Raw genomic sequence first — 27,434 nt, 5'->3', positions numbered from 1 at the left:
ACACGTAAGTGTATTAAACATGAATATAGAAATCTTAGCGGAATCCAGGATTCATCAATAAGTAATAGAGATCCATCTGGAAATGGATTTTGATAAGCTTGCTCCATTTCTAAAGTTATTAGTCTTCAATAATGCTCCTCCAAATGCAAAACATCTAGAAAACAGTTTTCTATGAAAATACCTAGGGGGAAGACTGTTAATAATGTTATTGGAAAGTAAGTGAAAAGATTTTAGTAAAAAAAATAAAATAAAAAAGCCCCCTGGAAGATACAAACACTGTACAGTTCCAAGTGGAGTTAGAGAAGGATTAAAGTTTTAGCAAAAGTATTAGCATAACATTAAACAAATTTGCATTAGTTAATCATTATTTAGCATTCAAATAATTTAGCACTTTTAACACTTGGTTAGCAAATATTTATTAGATAGAGATACACAAAAATATAGTGGCAAAGTTAGCCTTCAATGACAAGAATTTTGTTGGGAACATACAGAATATACTTTTAAATACGTCGCATATTGTTTAATCATCATCATCTTTATATTTAAATGAAGTAGGAAAGTTGAATTTTAACCAATCATAATAATCATGGCCTTAAATACTTACCATAACATCATGAGATCAATATCATTGTTCCAGGTATAGGAACTGTTAAGTAGCTGATAGTGTTTGAGCTCTTACAACCAGTAAAGAGCTAGGTCAAACTAGTTGAATCACAGCTCTAAGAAATCCCTACTCTAAAATATGTATTCAAAAATAAAGGGAAAAAATGCATTCCCAGAGGGCTGTGGTATGGGTTTCAGTGATATTAGACTCAGAGGAATTAGACTGAGTCCCAGAATGGAGAACTTAAAAGTAATTGAACAGTCATAGCAATTGTAAGTCTATAAAGGAATACTTCTCAATAAATTAATCTAGAAGGAAGTGGAAGGTAAAACAGAACAAGTATCAGGCAAAAAAAAAAAAAAAGGTAAGAAGCAAGGAAGAGGAAGAGAGGGAGTCGAATAGAAAGAGACAAAAGCAAAGAAAAGGAAGAGAGGGAACAAGAGAGGAGGAAGAGAAGAAACATAGTCCTGAATCTGATGCTAGAATATTGGACAGTTCTCACTCTATTTAAAAACTGCCATTTCTAATTGTTAATGTGTGGAAGACTTGGAGTAAAAGGATATTGAAAGAAATGAGAAATTATAATGCATGTGTAGATACATTTAATACAAGATCCATTCATTTGAAGAGACTCATTAGGAAAGCACGTGGGGCCACCTGGACAAAGGATGATGAGGACGTTCCATTTCCAGGATTATATATTTCGTAATGCTCCTCCAAATGCAAACATTTCATTTTTTCTTTGTCCCTATGGGAAAATACCCACAGCAACAATGACTAAAGTGCTGCCCTCAATGGGGATATTTGTATATCCTCCACTCCACTCCAGGAAACTGCTGTGCTTAGAGGGCGTCTCATGACAGGATTTTAGGAATGGTTATCTACGGAGTTAGGAGCAGGGTCGAGATGACTGCTGGAGGCACAGGGTCCTGACTCTACCTCTGTAATGGGTGGCAGGGCAAGAGGAGTTGTGTCACAGATGAAAAAGTAAGGTCGGAGAACACCAGTGAACAGTTGGCTGAATGTGTAGATGTAAGACCCATTCGTGATGTTATAAAAGGAGATTTCACCTGCTTCATGGTCCAAGAAAATCCCAATGCGACGAGGCCGTTCTAGGTGGACAAGAGGCACAGAAGGGGAGGCGAGGACCATGTACTCGTTGCCTTTCAGCAGCCACATGGCCCAGACTCCATTCTCAGGAGACGGTGTGGTTTCCCCCTTTCTTAGCACTGTGTCCTGACAGACTCCTAAACCCCACTCTGCTTTTTCTCCCACCAGGACTTCCCAGTAATGCCTTCCTGATGAAAAGTTCTGCAAACCCAGGACACAGGGCCACGTGTCAAATCGCTCAGGGTTGTTGGGGACATCCCTCCACAGTTCCCCATCCTGCACACTGCGCAGGTCAGCGGTCAAGAGGAGGCTAGGATGTGCTGTGGCGGGGTCCAGCTTCACATCAACTGCAGGACGGATTTTGTGGGACATGGAAAAGAATGGAAAAGGCTGGTAAACACTTAGGAGCCATGATGCTAAGGAGAATGGTCACACCACCCCTCAAGGCTCTAAGCAGTATCTTTTTGCATTTAAAATAAAATTTTAAAACCATTTAGGGTATATTTTTCTTTCTTTCAAAAACTAACAGAAAATTTCATATATAAAATCCACCATTTTCAAAGTTGTGTTATTATAACAGGCAGAATTCTGAGACAGAACCCATGACCTCAGACCCTGGTGGTACTTTCATGATTGTTATACTCAATGACAAGACAGAGATTATCTGGGTGGGTCTAATACAGTCACATCAGTTTTGTTTTGTTTTGTTTTGTTTTTTGAAATCAGAAAGCCTTCTCTGTTTATTGGGCTGGTGGCAGAAGGGAGGTCAGAGATATTTAAATTTGATTTGTCATCACTGGTTTTAAAGATGGAGGGGAAATCTCATGAGAGAAAGGCAAGTGACCTCCCAAGAAACTGGGGACGGCAGCCCTACAGCTGCCCAGAAGCGCCCTACGCTACCAAGTGAGGTAAGCTGGGAAGTGATTCTTCCCCCACACCTTCCACAGAAGTCTAGTGTGGCCAACAACTTGATTTTGATCTTGTGAAACCCCAAGCAGAAAAGCCAGTTGACCCCACCTGGAAGTCTTATTGGCAGAAACTTGAACTAATAAATGGGTGTGGTTTTAAGCAGCTAAGTCTGTGGCAATTTGTTAGGCAGCAATAGGACACAGAAACTGATACTTGGAAATCGCAGTGAGGTTGATGTGAAATTTTCCTTGTGCACATAATTAATAAGTAAATGTACACATGGAATCTCCTGGGTAAAGAAGGAAGAATGTAAAATATTCAGTGCTTTCTCTTTAAAAATGATCAAAAATAGTAAATTTAATTAATATAGTTTCATTTTTAATATCACAGTAACAAATATTACCATTGCAATTGCTATTCTTACTTGTCTCTAAATCATGTCTCACAATGTTTTGTTAATATTCATGCCTGAGTGAGTCCTGCAGGTAGCACACCACCTATACTCACACATGAAACCACCTCAAGGTGGTCATTATCACCCCCACATTATGGATGACAAGAGGGAGAGGCAAGGGCTTCGTGTGATTTTCCCAAACTCTAGGAACTGGAGATAGCAGGGCTTGAACATGAGTCTCTGTGGGGTCGTTAATCCTATTTAACATGTGATATCTTACACGTCAGTCCTGCTCCAGCAGCCTTCTTTGTTCCACTTACAAGAAAAGAAATCTATGCACTAGTTTTTAAAACAGTCTGCCTCCAACTCCTCTCATAAACTCAGCTGCTCACCATGATAGAGCTACCCCCTAGCTGGGCTGCTCGTCTCCGCCTTCCCAATGACTTCCAGAACAGTGACGAGATGGACATCTTACGTGGCTTTTCTGTGACATTCAGCACTGCTGAGAAGCACTTTGTCCTGGAGAACCTCCCTTCTCTTTGCCGAACGACGGGCATCACGCTTTGCCTCCCTCTCTCCTGACATGCCCTCTCAGCCTCCTCCGCGGCTTTCTCCCCTTCTCCTCCACCGCCACTGGAAAAGCCGACGTCTCAGGGCTGGGGCGTCTTCTCTCTCAGCTCGCTCCCGTGTGCTCCAGCAAGCTGGCTCAGTGCTTTAATTGACTTCCAATCATTCTCTTACTGATTCCAAATGCATAGCTGTAGCCTAGACCTTTCTCTTGGAACTCCATCTTTGTAAATTCATCTGACAACCTGACACCCACATTAGGATGTTCAATGTCCTTCACAACACCTATGTGTCCAAAACCCAGCTTCCCTCCTTCTGTCTAACCTGCAGCAACACTGTTGATGGGAATTGCAACTTCATTATGTCAATTTTGGAGAACTGAATCTGGAAACTACTCATAAGTCTCCTCCTTCTCTGACATCTCATGCCTAATCGAGCAGCACATTTCCCAGCTCTGCCTTCAAAATGTGCCAAGATCCTGTCTGTTTCTCAGCACCCCCAGGACCCATCCACAATCAACTCTGACTGAAGTTTGCAAAGGTCCTAACTGCTCTTCCCCCTGCATGCCTTGTCCCCTCTAACTGACTCTGAGTAAAGCACGCAGAGTGAGCCCCACAGCATGGACCCGACCCTGCTACCCCGCCACTCACTGCCCTACTCCTGACCCGCCCCCACAGCAGGGGTCTCCTCACAGGTCCTTCTCCAGGAGGCCCTCCTCCAGATCTGGTGTTTGCTGCGCTATCCCTCCAACACTTAGAATAGTAGCTGGCATAATACTTTTAAATACTGCATATTTGTTGAATTTATTAATTGATTAATTCTGTAAATGTCATTGGGAATATGAGGACATGGATTCTGAGAGTGTAATGGTTGCAAGAATTTACGCAGTTGTTATATATGAATCTGCCTATCAGAACATGGGTTAAATCATTGAACAAGACTACTAATGATGGGTTTTCTCACGATGGGACAAGCTGTTTCCTGCTAAGTACTGAAACCACTATATAGTCATAATGTAGTTTCCATCACTTGGTATAAGTTAGATTAAAAAAGAAATAAAAAAACTGAATCTGGGCTGTTTTAAAGAACAACATAATCAGTCCTGACCAGTGTCGCTCAGTTGGTTGGAGCGTCTTCTGTGAACCAAGGGGCCGTGGGTTCACGGTCGGGACTCAGGCCTGAGCTGTGGGTCCCGACCTGGCTGGGGGCGCGCGAGAGCAGACTGATGTTTCTCTCCCTCCCTTCCCTCTCTCCAAAATAAATAGGCATGTCCTCAGGTGAGGATAAAAACAAAACAAAACAAAACATAATCAGACAAAAGCAATTAATTTAGGACACCATAATTATTCCCACATAATAATTGAATTATTTTTGGTTTTATGAACTCTCTAATTTAGGCAACTCATCAAATTGTCAGGTAACAAAATAAACCACACTTAACATTTGATACTCTGCAATGTGTTTATACTGATGCTATTTATCCTCTTTTCAAATGTTTAATTTGATCCTTCAAATAATACTGTTTTATCATTTTATAAACAAAAAATGCATATTTATTGGAACGACTGTGACTCCTGTCGCAGCCCCTGTGCCCACTGTTGCAGCCACATGCCGTGCCTACGGCATCAGGGCCGCTCACACCACCCCCGCCCCCTTCCCTCTGGGCACAGCGCTTTCTCCCCTCCCCTGATCGGCCGGCACCGTCGCGCGGGCCCGGGAACCACGGGCACCGCACCGGGCTGGGGACGGCTTCAGGGGCAGGGCCTCGCTCCCCTTGGCCTCGCCCTCCCACATGGCTGCCCGCAGCGCAAGGACGGGGGCTGTCTGCACGCGCCCCAGAGTGAGAGAGATGAAACCAAACCGTCCTCTATCCAGAAATAAACCAATAAAGCAACCTCAGAAAAAAACTTGGCTGACTTTAGTCACTAAACTTCAGGTTCTGCTTATACCTGAGTGGCGTAGAAGCAGTCAGACCCCAGACACCACATCCCCCAAGCCCTAAGATGCAACCTACCTTGGAACTTTCTCAACATATCTCTCATCCCAGGGATGCGACACATTGTTTTCAGCTCCAAGGGGATGGTCTCCGGTTCTGGCCGTGTAACACTCTTACTTCTGAGAAGAGCACACAACCCACATTCCTCAACATCCACCAACCTCCGTGGCCTCTCCCAACCCATCCTCTGCTTCAGAAAGTACACATACCGGCTCAAGGCTCCTCTCACCCCCTGGAAGTAAAAGAGAAACACAAGCATGTGTGAGTTCGATGTCAAAATTTCTTTTGACAGGATGGGAATTAGCCATGAGCAAGGTAAGAAATTATTGAAAATCACTAAACTATTAAAGTATAAGAGACATGAATCTCTCTGAATGAAAACCAAAACATAGGTTGTTGTTAAACTTTCTCATAAATTTAAAATAATAGCATCAGTTTGCCTCTATGGAAATAGAATCAGACTACAGAAAGCTTAGGTTAATTCTTTTTTTTATTAATTGTTTTTTATTTTTAGAGAGGGGGGAGGGAGAGAGGGAGAGAAACTCCAATGTGTGATTGCCTCTTCTGCACCCCCCACAACCCAGGCCTGTGCCCTGACTGGGAATCCAACTGGTGACCCCTTGCTTCACAGTCCAGTACTCAATCCACTGAGGCAAACCAGCCAGGGCTAGGTTAATTCTTATAATATCTACCAATTTAACTGTTTTCCAAATTGATAATTCTGACATTTGGATATTTTAATAAAGTGTTACATTCTACAACAAATATATGTAGAATTGGGGTAAAAATAGATCTTAAATATCTGCAGAATGTGTTTTAGACACAGTGAAAGGTATAGACATAAAATGTTACTCTCAATATCTCTGTTTAAGAAAAAAAACAAATTCCTCAGTTTTTGAAACCAACACACCCTATCTATAGACTCACATGCGAGCAGGTTCCTAAATGGGTAAAAGCAGAAGTCATTAATATCTGGTGCCATTTTATCTCAAAGTAGATTATTAAATAAATCAACTGAATTACATTTCTCCAGTCCCTCTAAAAAAGTTCACCTATCAAATTAATTTTCATAGCCCTGGCAGGTGTGGCTCACTGGATTGAGTGCTGGCCTGCAAACCAAAGGGTCACCGGTTCAATTCCCAGTTGGGGCACAGGCCTGGGTTGCAGGCCAGGTCCCCAGTAAGGGTTGTGTGAGAAGCAACCACACATTTATGTTTCTCTCCGTTTCTCCTTCCCTTCCCCTCTCTCTAAAAAATAAATAAATAAAATCTTTTTGAAAATTAATTTTTATAAAGTACAGAAGTGATTAATTTTACTTTTTATGGCAGGCCTTGTTCACGGTCATTGGATGTAAAAGTACAACTTATTGGTACCCAGGAAGAAAGGGAAAGGTGAGGATGAAAAGAAAAATAAATTATCTGAGTAAGTCTTCCCTAAGATTTGTACCATCAATCAACTTTAACATTTATATGGTGCTAATGAACGCTCATTTTAAGTAAGTTGTGTCTTTAGAAGAAAATGAATGTTGTTAAAAATGCTGAAGCTCTTGTGTGTGTACCTACTGTATGAATTTTTTAAAAAAATTCTTTCTGACCTTTAGTTTGCTCACAAGGAAATAGGTATAGCAATAATAATGATAACAGTAATAATTTTTATTATTTTATTTATTTACTTATTTTTAAATAGAGGGAGCGGGGAGAAAGAGAGGGAGAGAAACATCAATGTGTGGTTGCCTCTTATGCACCCCCTACTGAGGACCTGGCCCCCAACCCAGTCCTGTGCCATGACTGAGAATTGAACCGGAGACGCGTTGGTTCACTCAATCCACTGATACCAACCAAGCCAACAATAATAATTTTTTAGTTATCTATAGATATTTTGAAGACAAAATGGGAAAAATTAAATATGAGTGTTTTGTAAATTCTTCATCTGATGACTCCCACTGTGCTTAATCACCATTCTTGTATGAGGATATGAATCATGTAGTTTAAAAACTTCTGCATAGCCAAGGCTGGCATGGCTCTGTGGATTGAGCACCAGCCTGAGAACCAACAGGTCACCGGTTCGATTCCCAGTCAGGGCACATGCCTGGTGTTACAGGCCAGGTTCCCAGTAGGGGGTGCATGAGAGGCAACCACACATTGATGTTTCTCTTCCCCTTTCTCCCTCCCTTCCCTTCTGTCTAAAAATAAATAAATAAAATATTTTTAAAAAATAAATAAAAACCTCTGCATAAGTCAGTGGGGATGAGATAGCATAAAGTGTGCCAGGAACTTTCTATTACAGTGGTTCAGTCACAGTGAGGGCTTTCCCGGCTCACGGGATTAATGTCTTTATGGGAGATTAGAATGAGTGTTTCCTTTCTCCAGTACTTGTCTATTCTATAATCCCACACAGAATGTGCGCAAACTGCACGGCACCCGCGTAGTTGCTGCTGTGCCTGGGGCAGGCTTGCAGTTTGGCTTTTGCCTTAAATTTTAAAGTTAAAATTCCAACCCAGACAACTTAAAATTTATTTACATGCTTGGCTCTTGCCTGAGGCAGGTTACCAGAGCCTTTCTGAATTGGGCATCCCTAAATACAGCAATATATTTAAAGTCATTAAGAGATTGTAAGGTTTTAAGAAGTGCTTTTCAGCCAACACAGTGTAGGTTGTCATTTTCTGTTGAATCTTATGCAAATCATCTAGTTCATTTTAATTTTTAAAAGTAAGTGTTTCTCTTCAATGCAAACTATTTCATAGGATTCTGCAGCATCCCCTGAAACTGACATGCTCCCGCTGAGGTCGAGGGTGTCCTTCCCACGAGGCTGCGAGCGCAGCAGTGCGGAGGCCTCACCTCCAGCAGGTCCACGGCCGGGCGCCCGCAGCGGTCGTCCAGCTCCTGGGCCAGCTCCCCCAGCGCCTGGCCGTGCTGCACGAGCTGTCTCTGGCAGTGGCGCAGTCTCTGCAGCGTCGCGCGCTCCTCCTGCTCCAGCTGCCGCAGCTGCAGCTGCTCCTCCTGCGCCAGGAAGCCACGGCACTTCTCAAACTCAAGCCTGAAGCGCTGCCTCTGCATTTCCACTTTCTCCTGGAAGGACACGGTGAGTGTGATCGTCAAGGCGAAGCATAGCACCTGCTGCTGACTCCCTGGGTGGTGAGGCTAGAAAAGGCCATGTCCTATGTGAGCTTGGGCTCCCCCACTCTGGGGACTCACCGGCTCATTTTAAAAACATGCAGAAACCAGAGGCCGCTGCATGACACATGGCCTTACTGAGATTTCAAGCTGAAAGTTTAAGAAAGATATGGATTTGGACTTGGGGACAATGCACTTTTATATCCGAGTTTCACCACCATATTAAAATGTGGGAAAAGAGGAGTAAGGGTATTAGAATTAAATGGCTACTAAATTCTTGAGCACAGTCACCAACTCAGAAGTTGAAACTTACTATCAGAGGGGTCACTACAAGGAGCACTGCCAGGGACAGTGGGTCACGAGGAGAGAGCAGAGCCCGGGGTTGGCACATGTGAACGAGAAAAAGCTCAGAGCTTAGAGGATGCGAATGTCCCTTCCCAGTCTTGCGACTGGGGCCCTGGGGCCAGGGCTCCCTGCAGAGCCTGAGGGAGCTAAGCAGCCCAGTTCACTGCGGGTTTAACCTCAGGGAATTAATTTGATCTCAACTCGAATCTCACCTCTATTGTTTTTGAATAAACCCAAGGAACACACTTTGATACAGCATTATTATAGCTAAACTGAGCGTAATAGGCAATAATTCTACCAGTCTCTCCACAATTTTAATTCCCTGGCCCATTTTTAACTATGATAACACCTTGGTTTGATTAAGAGCATACGCGATTACCTTTAAAAATTAGTAATAGTTTTCCTCAAATCCCATAGGACTCAAGTTCTCCCTCCAGCTTCCCATTTCTACTTCCGTCCACTGCTTTCTAAATGACTAGATTTATATAAACCTCACCTCTTTAAATGAACAGACTCTGAATTCCATAATCTGATCTGCAAGTACAACTCAGGTAGTTTCTCCAGACGCTGGGGGCTGCGCGGAGCAGGACCGTTAACTCAGGTGCACGCGGCGCCTGAGGGGCGGTGCGGGGGAGGGGCCTGGCTGCAGTGCCGCCTGCTCTCACGTCACTGTCAGTGCTGCAATGACATCCGCAGACACAGGCAGGACGCGGGTTTCCTAGAATTTAGAGCTCGTTTACTAAGCCTGTGCTTGTTGCATTTGGCTCACACGGGTACATTCTCTTGGTTTTTTTTCACTTAACCTATTTTTTTTATTGTTCAAATACATTTGTCTCCACTTTCCCACCACCGCTTTCCCCTGCCCCACCCACCCCCACCTCCCACATTTACATGGCTTAGAATAGGAATCTCAGCATCACCTCTACTTTAGAACAAGCAGTGTAGATTTTTTAAAATGCAGGGCCAAGATCTTGATATGGAGTTTCTGATTATGTAAGTCTGTGGTCAGGTCAGGATTATGAGCCTAACAAGAACAAAAGTTACCTATAAATGTTTGGCTTTGCATATAAAAAATATAGCTATGGAAAACATAAGACATTACAGAAGAAAAATGTATCAAAAATGGTTCTTATGGAAATATCTGTCTGAGAATATAGTGTAAGTCCACATTTTCAAGAAAAGGAGAGAACCAAAAAAAGAAAAGAAAATGATGAGAGAAGAAGGGTTATTTACAGAAGGACAAAGAATAGCAGTATTCTCGAGTTCCAGTCAAGATCATGAAGTAGGTGGACATGGTGCTCACTCCTCCCATGAACACACCCAAATTACAACCAAATTATAGGGTGATTAACATGGAGAACCATCTGAAGACGGGCTGACTAGAAGTCCTGTAACGAAAAATATACAGAAGAAGGCACATCAGGACTGGTACAAAGAATAAAATACAAAAATGGCTGGTTCCACACCTACACGCAGTGGTTGGGAATCAGGAGGAATACTTCAGTGGCAGAGGTCCCTCCTGAGGAGCAAGGGGTCTCAACCCCACATCAAGTTCCCCCATAGTACCAGTACCAAAAAGAGGAGCCTCACAACATCTGACTGAAAATCAGTGAGGATTCCATCCACCCAGGTGAGATGGAATATAAGCTGGAAACCAGGCATACTATCTGTGTGGGCCCGTGCACAAAATCTTGTTTTGGTATTCCCCCAGGGCCCTGGAGGAGAACTGGTGGCTTAAGGAGTGCCAAGACGTGCGAAAAGGGACTGAATTGCGTGGCTTTGGTGCAAGGGCTGGAGGGATGGCCACTCTTGTCCCTATGCTGCCCCCGTCTTCTGTGGCCAACAGGCACCAACTCTTCCATGCTGATCCCTCCCCCCTCCAGCTAAATATGAATCTAATTGGCCCGTTGAATCTGAAGGTGCCCTGAGACCCTGCACACCTGATTCACTTATGGCCAAAGGCTCTTTCTAGCGTGACAAGTGTGGGCCTCCATTGCCATCTTTCTAAAAAAAAGCACACACAACTCTGCTTAAGCTCAGGGGATACTAGAGGCATCCAGGGACAGACTGAATTGTGTGGCTTCAGGCAAGGGTTGGATCCCTGTTGAGCCCTCTCCCAATATAGCCACACCTGATTCTGCATCAGCCTGGTGAACTCCATTAGCTCTCCGGTGACAACTCCCTGAGATACTGCCCTGAGGCCTGCCCAAGGCTCTTTCAGCAACTGTGCCTTATGGGAAAAAAGCAGGCAGCTGCAGGTGTCAGGATCCCTTGGGACTTCTGATGACCTAGCAAAGGCCCACTGTTGGTACTATCCAGGTTTGGGCTGCAGCTTGGCCCCTCCAAGGCTCACCCAGGCCCAGTCTAGGCAGCTACAAGGCAAACTAGTGACCGCTTTGTAGCCCCTAACGGACAGGCCAGCAATACGACATTGGCACCGGCAGAATACGACATTGACCAGAGCCCCTCTTAGAGGCCGCAGAACCAAAGCACTTGGTGCCCAGCTTCAGGCCGCAAGAAGGCACCGCCTGGCTACCTCCCCATGCGGCATGGACACAGGGAGATCTTGGCAGTCTCCAGAACCCACTGCTGAAAATCCCACTCTGTGGGGACAGCCCTGCACAGCAGCTTTTACACTGTGTTAATAACCAATCCTCACAGCCAGTCAGTCAGTCTGAGGGTCAGTACTAACCGTGGATATGCCAACAGTAATCTAGACTCAACTACAACAGGAGGGCACACACAAACCACAAAGGGGTACCTCTGCAGTAACCATCCCAAGTGATTGGGGAGACTGTGCTACTGAGCCTTATGCGTAAGGTCATCCTGCCAAGGCTGGAAGATGTAGCACATCTACCTAATACATCGAAACAAGCACATGGAGGCAGCCAAAGCGTGGGGAATGAGAAACATGTCTCAAATGAAAGAACAGGAGAAATCACCATAAAAAGAACTAAATGAAATGGAGGCCAGCAATATACCAGATACAGAATTTAAAACAATGGCTATAAGGATGTGCCCCAAACTTAGTGAGAACTTCAACAGCATAAAAAAGGACATAGAATCCATAAAAAAAAAGGACAACTCAAAAATGAACAATACAATAACTGAAATGCATAATACATTAGAGACTTCAGTCAAGGTGGTAGTGTAGGCAAACATGACTCACTTCATCACACAACCACATCAAAATTACAACTAAACCCAGCCAAGATGGAGACATAGGTAGGTACACTTTGCTTCCTCACACAACCAAAAGAAGGACATCAACAATTTAAAAACAAGAAGAACCAGAAGTCCCAAAGAAGTTGGACCCAAACAGGAACACGCCAAGACACATCATAATTAAATTATCCAAGATTAAAGATCAGGAGAGAAGCTTGAAAGCAGCAAGGGAAAAAGAATTACCTACAAAGGAGTTTCCACAAGACTATCAGTTGATTTCTCAAAAGAAACTTTACAGGCAAGAAGGAGCTGGAAAGAAGATTCAAAATCATGAAAGGTAAGGACCTACAACCTAGATTGCTCTCTCCAGCAAAGCCATCATTTAGAATGGAAGGGCAGAGAAAGTGCTTCCCAGAGAAGGTCAAGTTAAAGGAGTTCATCACCACCAAGCCATTCTTATATGAAATGTAAAGGGGAGATAAAAATTGGACAACTAATAGCATAATCAACACAATATACTTAAAAATAAAAATATATGTAAAAAATAAAATAAAAGAGCTAAATTTTGCTTACAACTATCTAACTTTCTGTATTTGCCTGTGAAGTCTCTAATTGTCACAATGATTAAGTAGATAACTAGGTACTGTTTTACAGTGACCTATGATCCTATTTGACCAATTATTTTTAAATTTTTTATATGTTTGTCAAACTTCCCAAAATTCAAAAATTAGAGTCCTTTTCTTAACCTAAAAATAAGTGAGATTTTTAAGAAGAATCCCTGAAACATTCCAAAAGATCTCCTCCTCTCTCTCACTTTATAAAAAAAGGAAAATAAGGTAATTAGGTCTATTTGAGTTGCTAACATTACATGAGAAGCATTGTCAAATAATAAATAATAATGTTATACTTGTATGCATATATTATTACTATTCTTAAAGTAAATGTTCTAAGAAATTTTTAAAAGTTACAACTAAACTATAGAAAAACTATCATTCAGAACCACCAGAAATTGAGCTGAACGGAAGTCCTACAGCTACAGAATTAAAGAAGAGACCACACTGAGACTGGTAAAAGGAGCAGAGATGTGGAACAGGGGGGTCCCACACTCACGTGTGGTAGATAAAAATTGGAAGGGATATCTCAGGAGCAAGGGGTCCTAGCCCCACACCAGGACCCCCAGCCCAGGATTCCAGGTCCAGGAAGATAAATTCCCATAACTTCTGGATGTAAAAACCAGTGGGGATTGAAGTTGTAGAAGACACAAACTGCTGAAATTCTAGGCAGTTTCTCTTAAAGGGCCCACACACAGACCTACTCAGACTCACTCCCTCTGAGCTCCAGTGCTGTGGCAGCAGACTGAAAGGCATCAGAGATGTACAGGGAGGAACTGAATTGTCCAGCATCAGGGTGAGACCTGCGGGGCAGCTTTCTTCCAGATGGAAGTGCTGGCAGGAGTCATTGTTCCTTTTCTGAGCCTTCCCCCAACAAAGCTGGCAGGCAGGCACAATATCTGAGACTCCATTAACCTGGCTCACACTGTTTGCCCCACCCTGGTAATTCCCTGAGGCCATACTCAACCCAACTTTCAGGCCCACCCAAGCTGTTTTCATACAAATGGTTTATCTTGGCCCTTGCTTCAGATTTTTCTAAATTCTCTCAAATAAGCAACATCTGGCTTCAGCAGGCCCCATGCCTCTTGCTAAGTTGCCCCAGGCCTGGCACTAGTAGCAGCCAGTGTTGGTTCACAGCTTAGCCTTTCATGTGCACCTCCAAGCCCAACACAAGCAGCAGCCATCTGCAGATTGCTTTATACCTTATGCTGTGTGACCCTGGATAGAACACAGGTAGTGGCTGACCCTGGATGGACCAACAGCAATCAACGCTCAACTACAACAGGAAGGTGTACACAGCCCACACAGTTCATGCACCTTGAGTACCCAGCTTGGGTAATAGGGGAGGCTGTGCCACTGGACCCTACAGGACACTCCTACTACATTAGGCCACTCTACCAAGACAAGGAGTCATAGAAGCTCTCTCTAATACATAGAAAAAAACACAGGGAGGCTGCCAAAGTGGGGAGACAAAGAAACATGGCCCAGATGAAAGAACAGAACAAAACTCCAGAAAAAGAATGAAACAAAATGGAGACAAGCAATCTACTAGATGCAGAGTTCAAAACACTGGTTATAAAAATGCTCAAGGACCTTGGCTGGTGTGGATCAGTGGATTGGGTACCGACCTGTGAACCAAAGGGTCACTGGTTCAGTCAGGGCTCAGCCTGGGTTGCTAGTCAGGTCACCAGAAAGGAACGTGTGAGAGACAACCACACATTGGTGTTTCTCTCCCTTTCTCCTTCCCTTCCCCTCTGTCTAAAAATAAACAAATAAAATCTTTTAAAAAAATGCTCAAGGAACTTAGTGAGGACCTCAACAGCATAAAAAAGATTCAGTCAAAAATGAAGGATACACTAATGGAAATAAAGAACAATTTACAGGGCATCAATAATAAAGTGGATGAAGCTGAGAATCAAATCAGCAATTTGGAACATAAAGAAGCAAAAAACAACCAATCAGAACAGCAAGAATTAAAAAAAGAGTCCAAAAAATGAGGATAGTGTAAGGAGCTTCTGGGACAACTTCCAGCATCCCAATATTCGCATCACAGGGGTGCAGGAAGGAGAAGAGAATGAGCAAGATATTGCAAACTTACTTGAAAAAATAGTGACAGAAAACTTCCCTAACTTGGTGAAGGAAATAGACATACAAGTCCAGGAAACACAGAGAGTCTCAAACAAGATGAACCCAAAGAGGGCCACACCACGACACATCTTAATTAAAATTCCATGTCCTGGATGGTGTGCTATGAGGATTGAGCACCAGCCTGCAAATCAAAGGGTCACTGGTTCAGTTCCCAGTCAGGGCACATCCCTGGGTTGTGGGCCATGTCCCTGATAGGGGGCACATGAAAGGCAACCACACATTGATGTTACTCTCCCTCTCATTCTCCCTCCCTTCCCCACTTTCAAAAATGAAAATAAAAAAGTTCTAAAACAAAATGCCAAAGGTTACAGACAAAGAGAGAACCTTAAAAAGAGCAAGAGAAAAGCAGTTAATTACCTACAAAAGAGCTCCCATAATTGTCAGCTGATTTCTCAAAAGAAACTTTGCAGGCCAAACCATATTGGCAAGAAATATTCAAAGTGATGAAAAGCCAAGACCTACAACCAAGATTACTCTATCCAGCAAAGCTACCATTTAGAATTGAAGGACAGATAAAGAGACAAGAAAAAGCTAAAGGAGTTCATCATCACCAAACCAGTATTATATGAAATGTTAAAGGGCCTTCTTTAAGAAGAAGAATGTCAAAAATATGAACAATAAAATGGCAACAAATACAAATCTAACAACAATTGAATCTAAAAAAACAAAATAAACAAACAAGCAGAAGAGAAACACAATCATAGATACAGAGAACATCTTGATAGTTGCCAGATGGGAGGGGGTTGGGTGGAAAAGGTGAAGGGATTAAGAAGTACAAATTGGTAGTTACAGAATAGTCACGGGGATGTAAACTACAGCATAGGGAATAGAGTAGCCAAAGAACATACATGCTTGACCTATGGACATGGACAATGGTGGGGGGACTGCCTGAGGGAGAAAGGGGTGGTGGTCGAAAGGGACAAAGAGGGGAAAAGCAGGACAACTGTAATAGCATAAACAATAAAATATAAATTTAAAAAAGAATACATTAGAGGGCCCTGGCTGGGTGGCTCAGTTGGTTGGAGCATCATCCCATACACCAAAAGGTTGTAAGTTCAATTCCCAGTCAGGGCACATACCTGGGTAGTGGGTTTCATCACCCATTGGGGTGAAAACAGGAGGCAACTGTCAATGTTTTTCTCTTACATAAATCTCTCTCTCTCTCTCTCTCTCTCTCTCTCTCTCTATATATATATATATATATATATACACATATATATCCATTCCTCTCTCTCTAGAAGCAATAAAAAATGTATCCCTGGGTGAGGACTTAAAAAATTAAGAAAAAGGATACATTAGAGGGAATCAACAGCAGATTAGATGAAACAGAGTATTGAATCAGTGACTTAGAAGATAAGGAAGCAAAAGAAAACTACTCAGAGTATCAAAAAGAAATAGTAATGTTTTAAAAATGAGGATAGTTTGAGGGACCTCTGGGACATTAAACATAGCCTCTGCAACCTAGGAGAAGAGAGAAGGCAAGAGATTAAGAATCTGCATAAAGAAATAATGACTGAAAACCTCCCTAACCTGGCATAGAAAATATACACACATCAAAGAAGCACAGAGAGTCCCAAACAAGATAAACTCAAAAAAGCCCATATCAAGACACATCATGATTAAAATGCCTAATGTTAAAGATGAAGAATCTTAAAAGCAGCATGAGAAAAGCAGTTAGTTATATACAAGGGAGATCTCATAGTTGATTTCTAAGGAGACACTTTCCAAACCAATAGAATTGGTACCAAATATTCAAAGTGATGTAAAGTAAGGACCTGCAAAGATCACTACTCTACCTAGAAAGGCTATCATTTTAAATTGAAGGGGAGAGAGATTTCAAGATGGCGGTGGAGTGAATGGAAGTCACACTGACCTCCTCCCAGGACCAATCTGGAATTACAACTAAATTGTGGATAAATCACCTGGAAAACAACTGAACATAGTGAGAGAGGAGCCTTGAATCCTCAGTCAGACAGAGGAATCAGCTTAGGCACAACCTAACTGGTAAGGAGTGCGGTAGAGGCTTGAGAAGGTGGGCAGGGCTCCCACGGGCAGCAGCGCCAGAGGGATATCAAAATGGCCAGTGGGATCCCCCTGAGAAGAGCAGGGTCTGAACCATAAACAGAGATCTCCAGCCTACAGCACGAGAGTAAAAAAAAAAAAAAAAAAAAAAACCCACAGACAACAGCCAGCTGTGAAAAGCGGTAGTGTGCTCTCTGCCAGACACAGGCGGCTGGAGACCCAAAGAGCCATTTAAAGGGCCAACGCAAAAATTTGTACTGGAAGCCACATTCCCTGGGCTCCGGCAGAGGCGGGGGCAATGTGAGATGGAGCTGCCTGAGGAGAGACTGGGGAAGGAGGCTTTGGGGAAAGAACTGAGAGAGTGGCCGGCGGGGTCCCAGGTGCTGACTCACCCCGCATTCCACAGCTGCCATCTTTCTCAGGCAGACCACTCCCCCAAGCAGCAGCAGCGTGAAAGGACACAATAGCCATGCTCCCAGAAGGCTCGGCCCTGCCCCAGTGTTGCATAGGCCTGAGTACAGAGTAGCAGTCAAATAATAGATCACTGGCTTAAGGGGACACGGAGTGGTCTAGAGACACTTGAGGAAAGTCTGGTGACTGATGCTTTGGTGAGAGAACTGAAGAAGTAGCCAGGGGGATTCCAGTGCGGACTCCTCCCCGACACAGCAGCAGCCCTCTTGCTCAGGCAGACCACTCTCCTGAGTAGCAGCAGTGTGAGAGGACACAATAGCCCCCCCCCCCGCCACAGAAGGGACTCAGCTTCACCCTGACTGCTGAGGGCAGAGTGACTAGATTAACAGCTGGAGGAGCCGGACACAGACAGTAGATTCCTGAGAGTCTCTTAAAGACTGCATAAGGTCAGACGGGGTCAACAGCTGACATCATCAGAGGCAGATCCAGAAAGAAAGAAAAAAAAAAGCAGTCTCCTAATATAGAAGTTCACACAACAAAGTCAGGAAGTCAAGATAGAACAATTTAAGAAGCAGAAGTGAAAAAGAAGAGTCTCACAAATAATGGGAAGGAAAAAAAGCACCTCCCCATTGGAAGGGAAAGGAGGAATCCCCAAAAAGAAAACTAAATGAAAGAGAGACAAGTAAACTACCAGATACTGGGTTAAAACAACAGTTCTGAGGAAGCTCAGTGAGCTCAAAGAGAATCACCAAAAACTACAGAGAAACTATGAAGAACTTACTGCAAACTATATCAGCATGAAAAAAATACATGGAAACTATCAATAAGAGGCAAGAGGAAAATAATAATACAATTTCTGAATTGAAGAACACAGTAGAAGGAATCAAAAGCAGGCTAGATGAAGCCGAGGATCGAATCAGCGAGCTGGAGAGCAAGGTTAAAAAAAAGCTCCCAGAAAGAGCAAGAAAATGGAGAAAGACTCAAAAAGAATGAAAAGGCATTGAGGGAAATGCAGGACAACCTGAAATGTCATAATATCCATATAATACGGATACCAGAAGGAGAAGAAGAGGAAAAAGGGATAGAGAACCTGTATGAAAAAGTCATGATGGAAAACTTCCCTAACTGGAAGAGAAAAAAAGTCACACAAGTCCAGGAAGCACAGAGAGTCCCATTTAAGAAGAACCCAATGAGGCCCACTCCAAGACACATCATCATTACAATGGCAAATAGCAAAGACAAACAGAATCCTAAAGTAAGCAAGGGAGAAAGAGGTAGTAACATATAAGGAAGCCTCGATATGGCTAACAGCTGACTTCTCAACAGAAATACTACAAGCCAGAAGGGGATGGCAAGAAATATTCCAAGGAATGAAGAGCGAAGGCCTGCAACTAAGACTGCTCTACCCAGCAAGGCTCTCAATTAAAATGGAAGGTGAAATAAGGAATTTCCCAGACAAAAGAAGGCTAAAAGAATACACCTCCACCAAACCAGCATTGCAAAATATGCTAAAAGGACTGCTTTAAGATGAAGAAAAAGTTTCTATGAATACCCAGTTCCTGTCACAGTTGCCAATACTTGATATTACTAATATTTTTAATACATATTAATCTGATTGTGACAATGATGTGATATTTTAATTGTTCCTTTATTATTTGTTTAAACTAAACCTGTTTCTATATATTTCTTGCCTATTTCTTTACTTTCAAAAAGCTTTAAATGACTGTTTGGTATTCTTTATCCATTTTTTGATTAAAGGTTTGTAGAATTTTTTCCCTAAAAACAAACCCATTAACCCTTCTTTAGATGTGTTGCAAATACCTTCCTATTCTACTACTTGTCCTTTAACTTTTTTTATATGTATATTACTGTAGAGTCTTAAATGTTTACTATAGTCATATTGTCAATATTTTACTTTATAGCTTCTGGGTTTGAATATTTTACTTCAGGGTAAGAAAAATATTAGTTTGTATTTTCTCCTAAAACTCCTTAGATTCTGCATATTGATTTTTAACTCACCTGAATATTTCTTGTATCATGGGTGAAATAGTGCTCTCTATTTTTTTTTTATTTCAAGTAATAGTGGTCCATGCACCTTATTTGTTGAATAAGCCTTATTTTACCCATTGATTTGAAATATCAACTTACTCATATATTACATTGTTAGAGAGATATATATACATTTGTCTCTAGAATGCTTATTATATTTCATTGGTCTACTTGATTATGTCTGTGCTGGTGTCCTGTTGGTTTAATTGCTGAGGCTTTATAGTGGTTTTAAATTTTTTAATATTTTATAATTAACTTTGACATTAAAAAAATAAAATCTATCTGCATTTAATAAAGAAAGAGAGAGAGAGAGAGGGAGAGAGAGAGAGATGAAACTCCTACATTTTGCAATAACATGGATGGAACTGGAGAATATTAAGCTAAGTGAAATAAGCCAGTTGATGAAAGAAAAATAGTGTATGATCTCACCTATAAGTGGACTCTATTCAACAAAATAAACTAATGAACAAAATAACCTCAGGCACGGAAACATGGAGCAGACTGAAAGTGACCAGAGGGGATGGGGAAGGAGGACAATGGTGGAAACAAGGGGAAAGAACTAGACAAAGAACATGTATGAATGACCCATGGACATGGACAACAGAGTGGGAACTGATTGTGGAAGCAGGTGGTGGGGTTGGAATGGGTGGAGGGGAGTAAAAGGGTAAAATTGAGACAACTGTAGTAGAATAAACATGATTTAAAAATTTAAAAAGGAAAAAGAAGAGCATACAGCATGGTCAAGTGGGACTTAATCCTGGAATGAAATGTTGAGTGAGTATCCACAAATCAATTAATGTGATGCACCATACAAAGTAAAAAATTAAAATCATATAATCATATCAATAGATGCAGAAAAATCATTAGACAAAACCCAGCAACCAATTATGAGAAAAAAAAATCTTAGCACAGTGGGAATAAAGACAGCATACCTCAACATAATAAAGTCCATATATAACAAATCCACAGCTAACACCATACTCAATGGGGGAAAGCTAAGTGTTTCTCTTAACATCAGGAACAAGATAACGTTGTCTACTTTTGCCACTTTCATTGAACATAGTATTGGAATACTTGCAAAAGCAATCAGACAAGAAAAATAAATAAAAGACATCCAAACTGGAAAGAAGAGAAGTAAAACTGTCATTATTTGAGGTGACATAATGCTATACATTGAGAACCCTAATGATTCCAACAAAAATCTATTAGAACTGAGAAATAAATTCAGTAAAGTAGCAGAAAATAAAATTAATATTCAAAAATCAGTTTCTTTTTTATACACCAATAATGAGCTATCACAAAGAGAAACTCAAAAAACAATCTCATTTACAATTGAATTAAAAATACCTATGAATATATTTACCCAAAGAGGTAGAATACCTGTACTCAGTAAATTATAAAAACTGAAATACAAATAAAGTATATAGCGTGTTCATGAAAAGGAATAAGTAACATCGTTAAAATGTCTACACTACCCAAGGCAATCTATAGATTCAATGCCATCCCTATCAAAATATCAATGGCATTTTCCACAGAACTAGAACAAACAATCCTAAAATATATATGGAACCACAAAAGGCCCCTACTAGCCACAGCAATTTTGAGAAAAAAGAAAAAAGTTAGAGGAATCATATGCAAGGCCATTGTAATCATAACAGCTTGATATTGGCATAAAAACAGACACATTGACCCATGGAACAGAATAGAGAGCCCAGAAATAAACCCACATTATATGATCAATTAACATATGACAAAGGAGACAAGAATATACAATGGGGCAAAAACAGTCTATTCAATACATAGTGTTGGGAAAACTGGACAGATACATTACAAAAAAGAAACTAGACCATCTTATTACACCACACACAAGAATACACTCAAAATAGATGAAAGTCTTAAATGTAAGACCCAAAACCATAACATTTCTTGAAGAAAATATGGGCAGTAAACTCTCACACACTGCTCTTAGTAATACATTTTCTGATATATGTCCTTGGGCATGGGAACCAAAAGGAAAAATAAATAAAATGAGACTACATCAAAGTAGAAAGTGTTTACACAGCAAAGGAAAACATCATCAAAACCAAAAGACAATCTACTGAATAAAAGCAGATACTCACCAATTCACAGTGAACTCATCCAACTCAAAACCAAAAACACAAATAATCCAGTTTAAAAATGGGCAGAATATCTGAATAGACATTCTCCAAAAAGGAGATACAGATGGCCAAAAGACAGATGAAGAGATGCTCAATGTCATCTCACAGCTATCAGAATAGCTATCTTCAATAGATCAAAAAGCAACAGGTGTTGGCGAGGATGTGAATTAAAGGGAACACTCATGCACTGCTGGGGGTATAAACTGGTGCAGCCACTATGAAAAACATTGTGAAGATTCCTCAAAAAATTAGAAATGGAAATACCTTATGACCCATTAATTCTACTTCTGGGAATATATCCAAAGAATACCAAAATACTAACTTGAAAACGTGTATGCACACCTATGTTCATTGCAGTGTTATTTATAATAACAAAGATATGGAAGCAACCCAAGGGCACATCAACAGCTGGTTGGATAAAGAGGTGGTACTTATATACAATGAAACACTACTCACCTATAAAAAAGAATGAAATATTACCATGTGCAACAACATGGATGGACTTAGTTGTTATTATGCTAAGTAAATAAAGTCAGACAGAGAAAGACAAATACCATATGATTTAACTTATATGTGGAATCTAAAGAGAAAAATAAGCATACAAACAAAACAGAAAGAGTCATACAGATACAGTGAAGAAACTGAAGCAGGAGGGATGGGTGAAAAAGTTGGAGGGAGCAAGAAGTTACAAAATATTCACAGGATGTAAAGTGCAGCATATGGAATACAGCCAGTAATACTGTAATAACTATGTATGGTGTCAGGTGGTTAATAAAGTTATCAGGGTTTACGTCTTAATTATGTAATTGTCTAACCACTATGCCGTACGTCTGAAACAAACATAAAATTTTAAAAATAAATTAACCTAAACTTTAACTTCAAAGCTAAGTCTAACATTATTAAGCCTAATGCTAATCATTAAATCAACTATAAGTGTAACCCCAACCCTAAAACTAACTCTAACCTTAAGCATAAATTGAACCCTTACTCAAAACCTAACCCTAACCATAACCCTAACTTTAAACTTAAACCTAATCCTAGCACTTAACCAAACCCTAACCTTCAATTTATTCCTAATTTTAGCCCAAACCCTAATCTCAAGAGATAACTATACCACTAAACTTACCCCAACCCTAAAGAGAAAGTGAATCCTAACACTATTCCTAAACTTAAACTTTGTTTAATCCTAAACCTAAACGTAACTCTAAAACTAACCCTAACCCTAATTTAAACCATTTCCCCAACCTCAAAGCTACCTCTAACCTTAACACTAACCCTAGGTCTAATCATAAAATAAGCACTAATTGTAAATCTAAAGCTCATTCTAACCCTAAGGGTAAACCTAATCCTAACTCAGAACTTAACCCTAACCTCAGCCCTAATTTAAACCTAAACCCCAACCTCAAAGCTATCTCTAACCCTAATCATAATCCCAAATCTAAAACTAAACCCAACCCTAACCCACACCCAAACTCTATCCATAACCATAATGTACACATCAACTATAAAACTAAGCAGACTCTAAGCCCAGCCCTGCTCATGAGCTCAACCTAACCTTTATCCTAACTCTAACCCTAACACTAGTGCCAGCCTAACCCTAATCCTAACCCAACACTAGTCCTCACGCTAAGCCTAAATCTAATACTAACCTGAATTTACACTTCAAAACTAATACTAAACCTAACTCTAATCCTAAACTCAAACCTACTTTTAATTCTAATCATAACCCCAACTCTACACCTAACACTAACTCAAAACCTAACCCTTACCCTAAAATTAACCTTAACCCTGGCCTTTACCCTAACCCTAATCTTAACTTTAATTTACACCCAAACTCTGACCTCAAAGCTGAGTCTAACCCTAACCCTAACCTTGACTCAAAACCTATCTCTAACCCTATAAAAAAAGTAACATTCTATAAATTTTCTATATGGTATACATTTCACATATAGTTTGTATATATAGTTTCTCAATTTAAATAGACCTTATTTGATATATACCTAGATTATTCCTTGTTGTGAGTTTTGGGGGCTGTCCTGTGCATTGGTAGGGTGCTTAGCAGCATTCCTGGCCTTTATCAATTAGATGCCAGGAACACTCCCCAGAACCCAGTTGTGACAACAAAAAATATCTACTGGTATTGTAAAATTCACCTTGGAAAGCAAAACCACCCATCTAAGAGCCATTCTCTGTGTGTGTGTGTGTGTGTGTGTGTGTGTCCGTGCTCATGCAGAAGTGACCAAAAGAAACAACAGGCCACTGATGTATGGAAGAGAGACTATGTATGTGGTAAAGAGGCTGAATGTCCCGACGATTCTCCTCTCCGTGCAAGGGATCACGTCTGGCTCTGCTTCACCTATGTCAATGCTAAGAAATGTTTAGTACTCATCTACCCAGAAAGTCTGGTCTTCACGCTCGGAGAGGCAGTACGAGACTGCCCGAGGCTCCGGGATGAGGCAGTGCGTTTCGGTGAGAGCCAGGTCAGCCAAGCTGCTTGTGACTCAGTTTGGGGTACAGCTAAGAAGGACACAGATGTAACAAAAGTGTTGGAGCAGGGGAAAACGATGCAGGGGCCCAAATGTGGATCCTTCAGACAGGCAAGCCCTCCGCAGTAACAGTATTCCCGTACCTTCCAAATGATGGTTTTCTTCCCAACGCTGGCCTCCTGTGTCAAGGCCTCCTCCATCTCTTTCCTTACGAGCTCCAGGGCCGCCTGGAGATTTGCCTGTTTGGGAAGATACACCGAGACCATTACAGACACCCTAACACACTACCTGTCACTTCCGGGTATGTCAGGCACCACATCAATCACCCAGAACCGCCCCGTGAGCGCCCACAGGTGCCCAGCCTCATTACAACTGAGTTGAACATAACTGCACTTTAAATGTTAATGCCAGGCATAACCAAAGATTTAGTAAAAGTATGTTCCTTGTGGCATTATTTAAAACAGCAAACCCGTAACTAACCAAAATGTTAAGAAAATTTGATCCTTTACAACAGCACAGATGGACCTGGAGAGCATTATGCTAAGTGAAGTAAGACAGCCAGAGAAAGACAAACACCATATGATCTCACTCGTATGTGAAATCTAATGAACAAACTGAACTGAGAAGCAAAACAGAGACAGACTCAGAGATGGAGAGCAGGCTGAGAGCCCCGGAGGGGAGGGGGAGGGGAGGCGGGGCTGAGCCAAAAAGGAAAAGGCTCAGGGACAGGGACGCGGACAGCGGTGCGGGGATTGCGGGGGAGGGGCAGAGACCACACTGAAAAAATACAATTAAAAAGTTACAGGAAAAGATACAATAGAAGAGTTAATAATAATCCAAGAATTTTTAAAAAGTAGGGAATAAGAAAAATATATTTTACACTAACAGGATGAAATTAAAATAAGGTGCTTAATAACAAGAATAAGGTGTTTAATAACAAGAAATGCTCTCAATTTTAAAGTCAACCAAAGTAAGTATATTTTATGTAACATCATACCAATTTTGGAAAAAGTGTGCTTCAAGGAATATATATAAACTAGGCAGAGGTCAGTGGAAACGCTCAAGGCATAAAACCTCACCTACCAGTGTCTGAGTGAGAAATGATGTTATTCCTACATCTGCATATGTAAACTTCTGAAAATTATTTACTACTTTATAATCAGAAAAGTGCTTAGTATTAATAGGTGACAAGAAACCATGTAAGTTAGTATTTATTCAATGAAAAAGAAATACAGAATGTAGGCCCTGACTGGTATAACTTGGTGGATTGAGCACGGGCCTGTGAACCAAAGGGTCACCCATTGGATTCCCAGTCAGGGCGCAGGCCTGGGTTGCGAATCTGGTCCCCAGTGGGCCACCAGCCTTTACTAATGTTTACTTCATTATGATGATATTTCAGGAAAAGATGTCAGTATATTAAACAAGCCTTTAACCTTCTTTGTGTTGGTAGCTGTTGCAGATGTCACGAATTTCAATGTGTGCAGAGTATGTCTAAGAGCTTTTGAAGAGCACCAGGAGAGAGGATTCTATTTACAGAGTGCCACAGATGTCCCTTTCCGGGGCCAAATATCCCTAGGAGGCACCTCTTCATTGAAGTGCTCACATCCTGAGTGCTTAAATATGAGTTGAGCAAAGACCTGCCCCCTGCCCCTAGCTCCCAGATTCCTACTTCAGGAATCTTCCTGCTCAGGGGCTATTCTTAACTAATGCTCAGACCCTACGGTTGTTTTGGTAACAGCAGTAATAAAGGTAGAGAGCAACACTATGCAAAAGGAAGGCACTATGCCAATCGTCGTGGTTAAAATCCGTTTGCCAAAAAGCTGCACACCTGTAACCAAGCATGCAGCCCTGACGCCAGGGCTCTAGCTGTGGGGCCCATACGATCAGCCTGGGAAAAGGAGACTAGAAGTACCTGACCTGGTGGGAAGGCTACCTGGGAGGGAGGGAGGGACCCTCGCAGGGGCGACCAACCCTTGGCCTGCATGTGGCACACGATGGTTATGAATTCGGCCCAACACAAAATTGCTACTTAAAACCTTTCTTTTTTCTTTTCTTTTCTTTTTTTTTCTTTTTTCTTTTTTTTTTTTTGCTCATCAGTTTCCGTTAGTGTTTGTGTATTTAATGTGTGGCCCAGGACAACTCTTCGTCTTCCATTGTGGGCCACAGACACCAAAAGGCTGGACACCCCTGCAAGAAATGTGCGTCTGGGCTCCTTAACAGGGGTCCCACATGGGGTTACCCTGGAGCAAAGACAGGGACACTCCACTACCAGCAGAGTGCGCTGTGGGAGGGGCGGCTCCGAGGGCGAATGCTCGGGGTGCCGCAGTAGTTGGGGAGCGAGGACTGCACGGGAGACAGGGCGCGGGGAGCCCGCCCAGCCGAGTGTCAGAGGCACACAGGGTGGGAGGAAGGTGGGGGACGGGAGGAGGGCGCGGGGGCAGGCGCGAAGTCCTTGTAATCAGGAGGTGGCACCGGACCGGGTCTCCGGGAGGTCACAGGCACCTACTCTGGGCCTGCTGCGGTCGGAGGGCTCTTCCAAGCCAGTCGGCCCGCCAGTGCGTCCGCGAGCACAGCTCACCTGGTGGCGCTGGGCGGCCTCCTGCAGCGGCGCCGTGCGGTGGCCCCTGTGCTCAGGGCCGGAGTCACACGCCCAGCACAGCGCCGCCTGGTCTTCCTCGCAGAAGCGGCTGAGCTCCTGGCCGTGCCGCGCGCACTGCGCACGCGAGGGCCCCGCGCCCAGCCCCAGCCGCCGCACGCCGTCCACCAGGCTGGCCAGCTGCCGGTTGGGCCGGAAGCCCTCCCGCGTGAAGGGGCCGCGGCACTGCGGGCAGGCGAAGAGGCCTCCCTGCTCGCTGTCCGACCTGTCGCAGAACTCGGAGATGCAGCGCAGGCAGAAGCTGTGGCCGCAGTCCACGCTGACCGGGTCCTGCAGGAAGTCCAGGCACACGGGGCACCGCGCCTCCTCGCGCAGCCGCTGCCCGGGCGACCCCGCGGCCATGCCGCCGGCCTCCGAGGTCGGTGCTACCTCCCTCCGGTCCTCTCGCCCGGGAGGAGCCTGCCGCCCGCCGCCCGCGCTATCATCTCAGACCCGCCGGCTCGCCCGGGAGGGGCCCTGGCGCCCGCCGCCCGCCGCCCGCGCTATCAGCTCGGACCGTCCGCTCGCCCGGGAGGGGCCCTGGCGCCCGCCGCCCGCCGCCCGCGCTATCAGCTCGGACCGTCCGCTCGCCCGGGAGGGGCCCTGCCGCCTGCCGCCCGCCGCCTGCGCTATCAGCTCGGACCGTCCGCTCGCCCGGGAGGGGCCGTGCCTGAAGAAGAGCGCCCACGAGCAGGGTTTTTATCCGCAGG

At 42.9% G+C, this 27,434-nt stretch overlaps 1 protein-coding gene across 1 annotated transcript; it reads right to left on the bottom strand.

The window, feature by feature from the left end:
- Positions 1-1,154: 1,154 nt before the first annotated feature.
- Positions 1,155-27,087, bottom strand: TRIM58 (tripartite motif containing 58). Its single transcript, XM_054584076.1, has 6 exons — positions 26,668-27,087; positions 24,233-24,328; positions 8,418-8,648; positions 5,790-5,812; positions 5,599-5,699; positions 1,155-2,061 (listed from the first exon to the last, which is right to left on the bottom strand). The coding sequence occupies exons 1-6, from the start codon at positions 27,085-27,087 to the stop codon at positions 1,472-1,474; spliced, it is 1,461 nt and encodes a 486-aa protein (XP_054440051.1). The 3' UTR covers positions 1,155-1,471.
- Positions 27,088-27,434: the final 347 nt, after the last annotated feature.

Source organism: Pteronotus mesoamericanus, unplaced genomic scaffold, assembly GCF_021234165.1.
Source record: "Pteronotus mesoamericanus isolate MK-2021 breed Mesoamerican mustached bat unplaced genomic scaffold, CSHL_Meso_final contig_752, whole genome shotgun sequence".
Classification (NCBI taxonomy): Eukaryota; Metazoa; Chordata; class Mammalia; order Chiroptera; family Mormoopidae; genus Pteronotus; species Pteronotus mesoamericanus.
This window is presented reverse-complemented; position numbering and strand designations above follow the sequence as displayed.

Excerpts from the sequence above, each read along its gene's own strand:
- TRIM58 (XM_054584076.1), bottom strand. The coding sequence starts at position 27,087 with ATGGCCGCGGGGTCGCCCGGGCAGCGGCTGCGCGAGGAGGCGCGGTGC. Across the intron at positions 5,813-8,417 it reads CGGCCGTGGACCTGCTGGAG|GGGGTGAGAGGAGCCTTGAG; the intron begins GTGAGGCCTCCG and ends TTTTACTTCCAG. Across the intron at positions 2,062-5,598 it reads TATGTTGAGAAAGTTCCAAG|TTGATGTGAAGCTGGACCCC; the intron begins GTAGGTTGCATC and ends TCCGTCCTGCAG.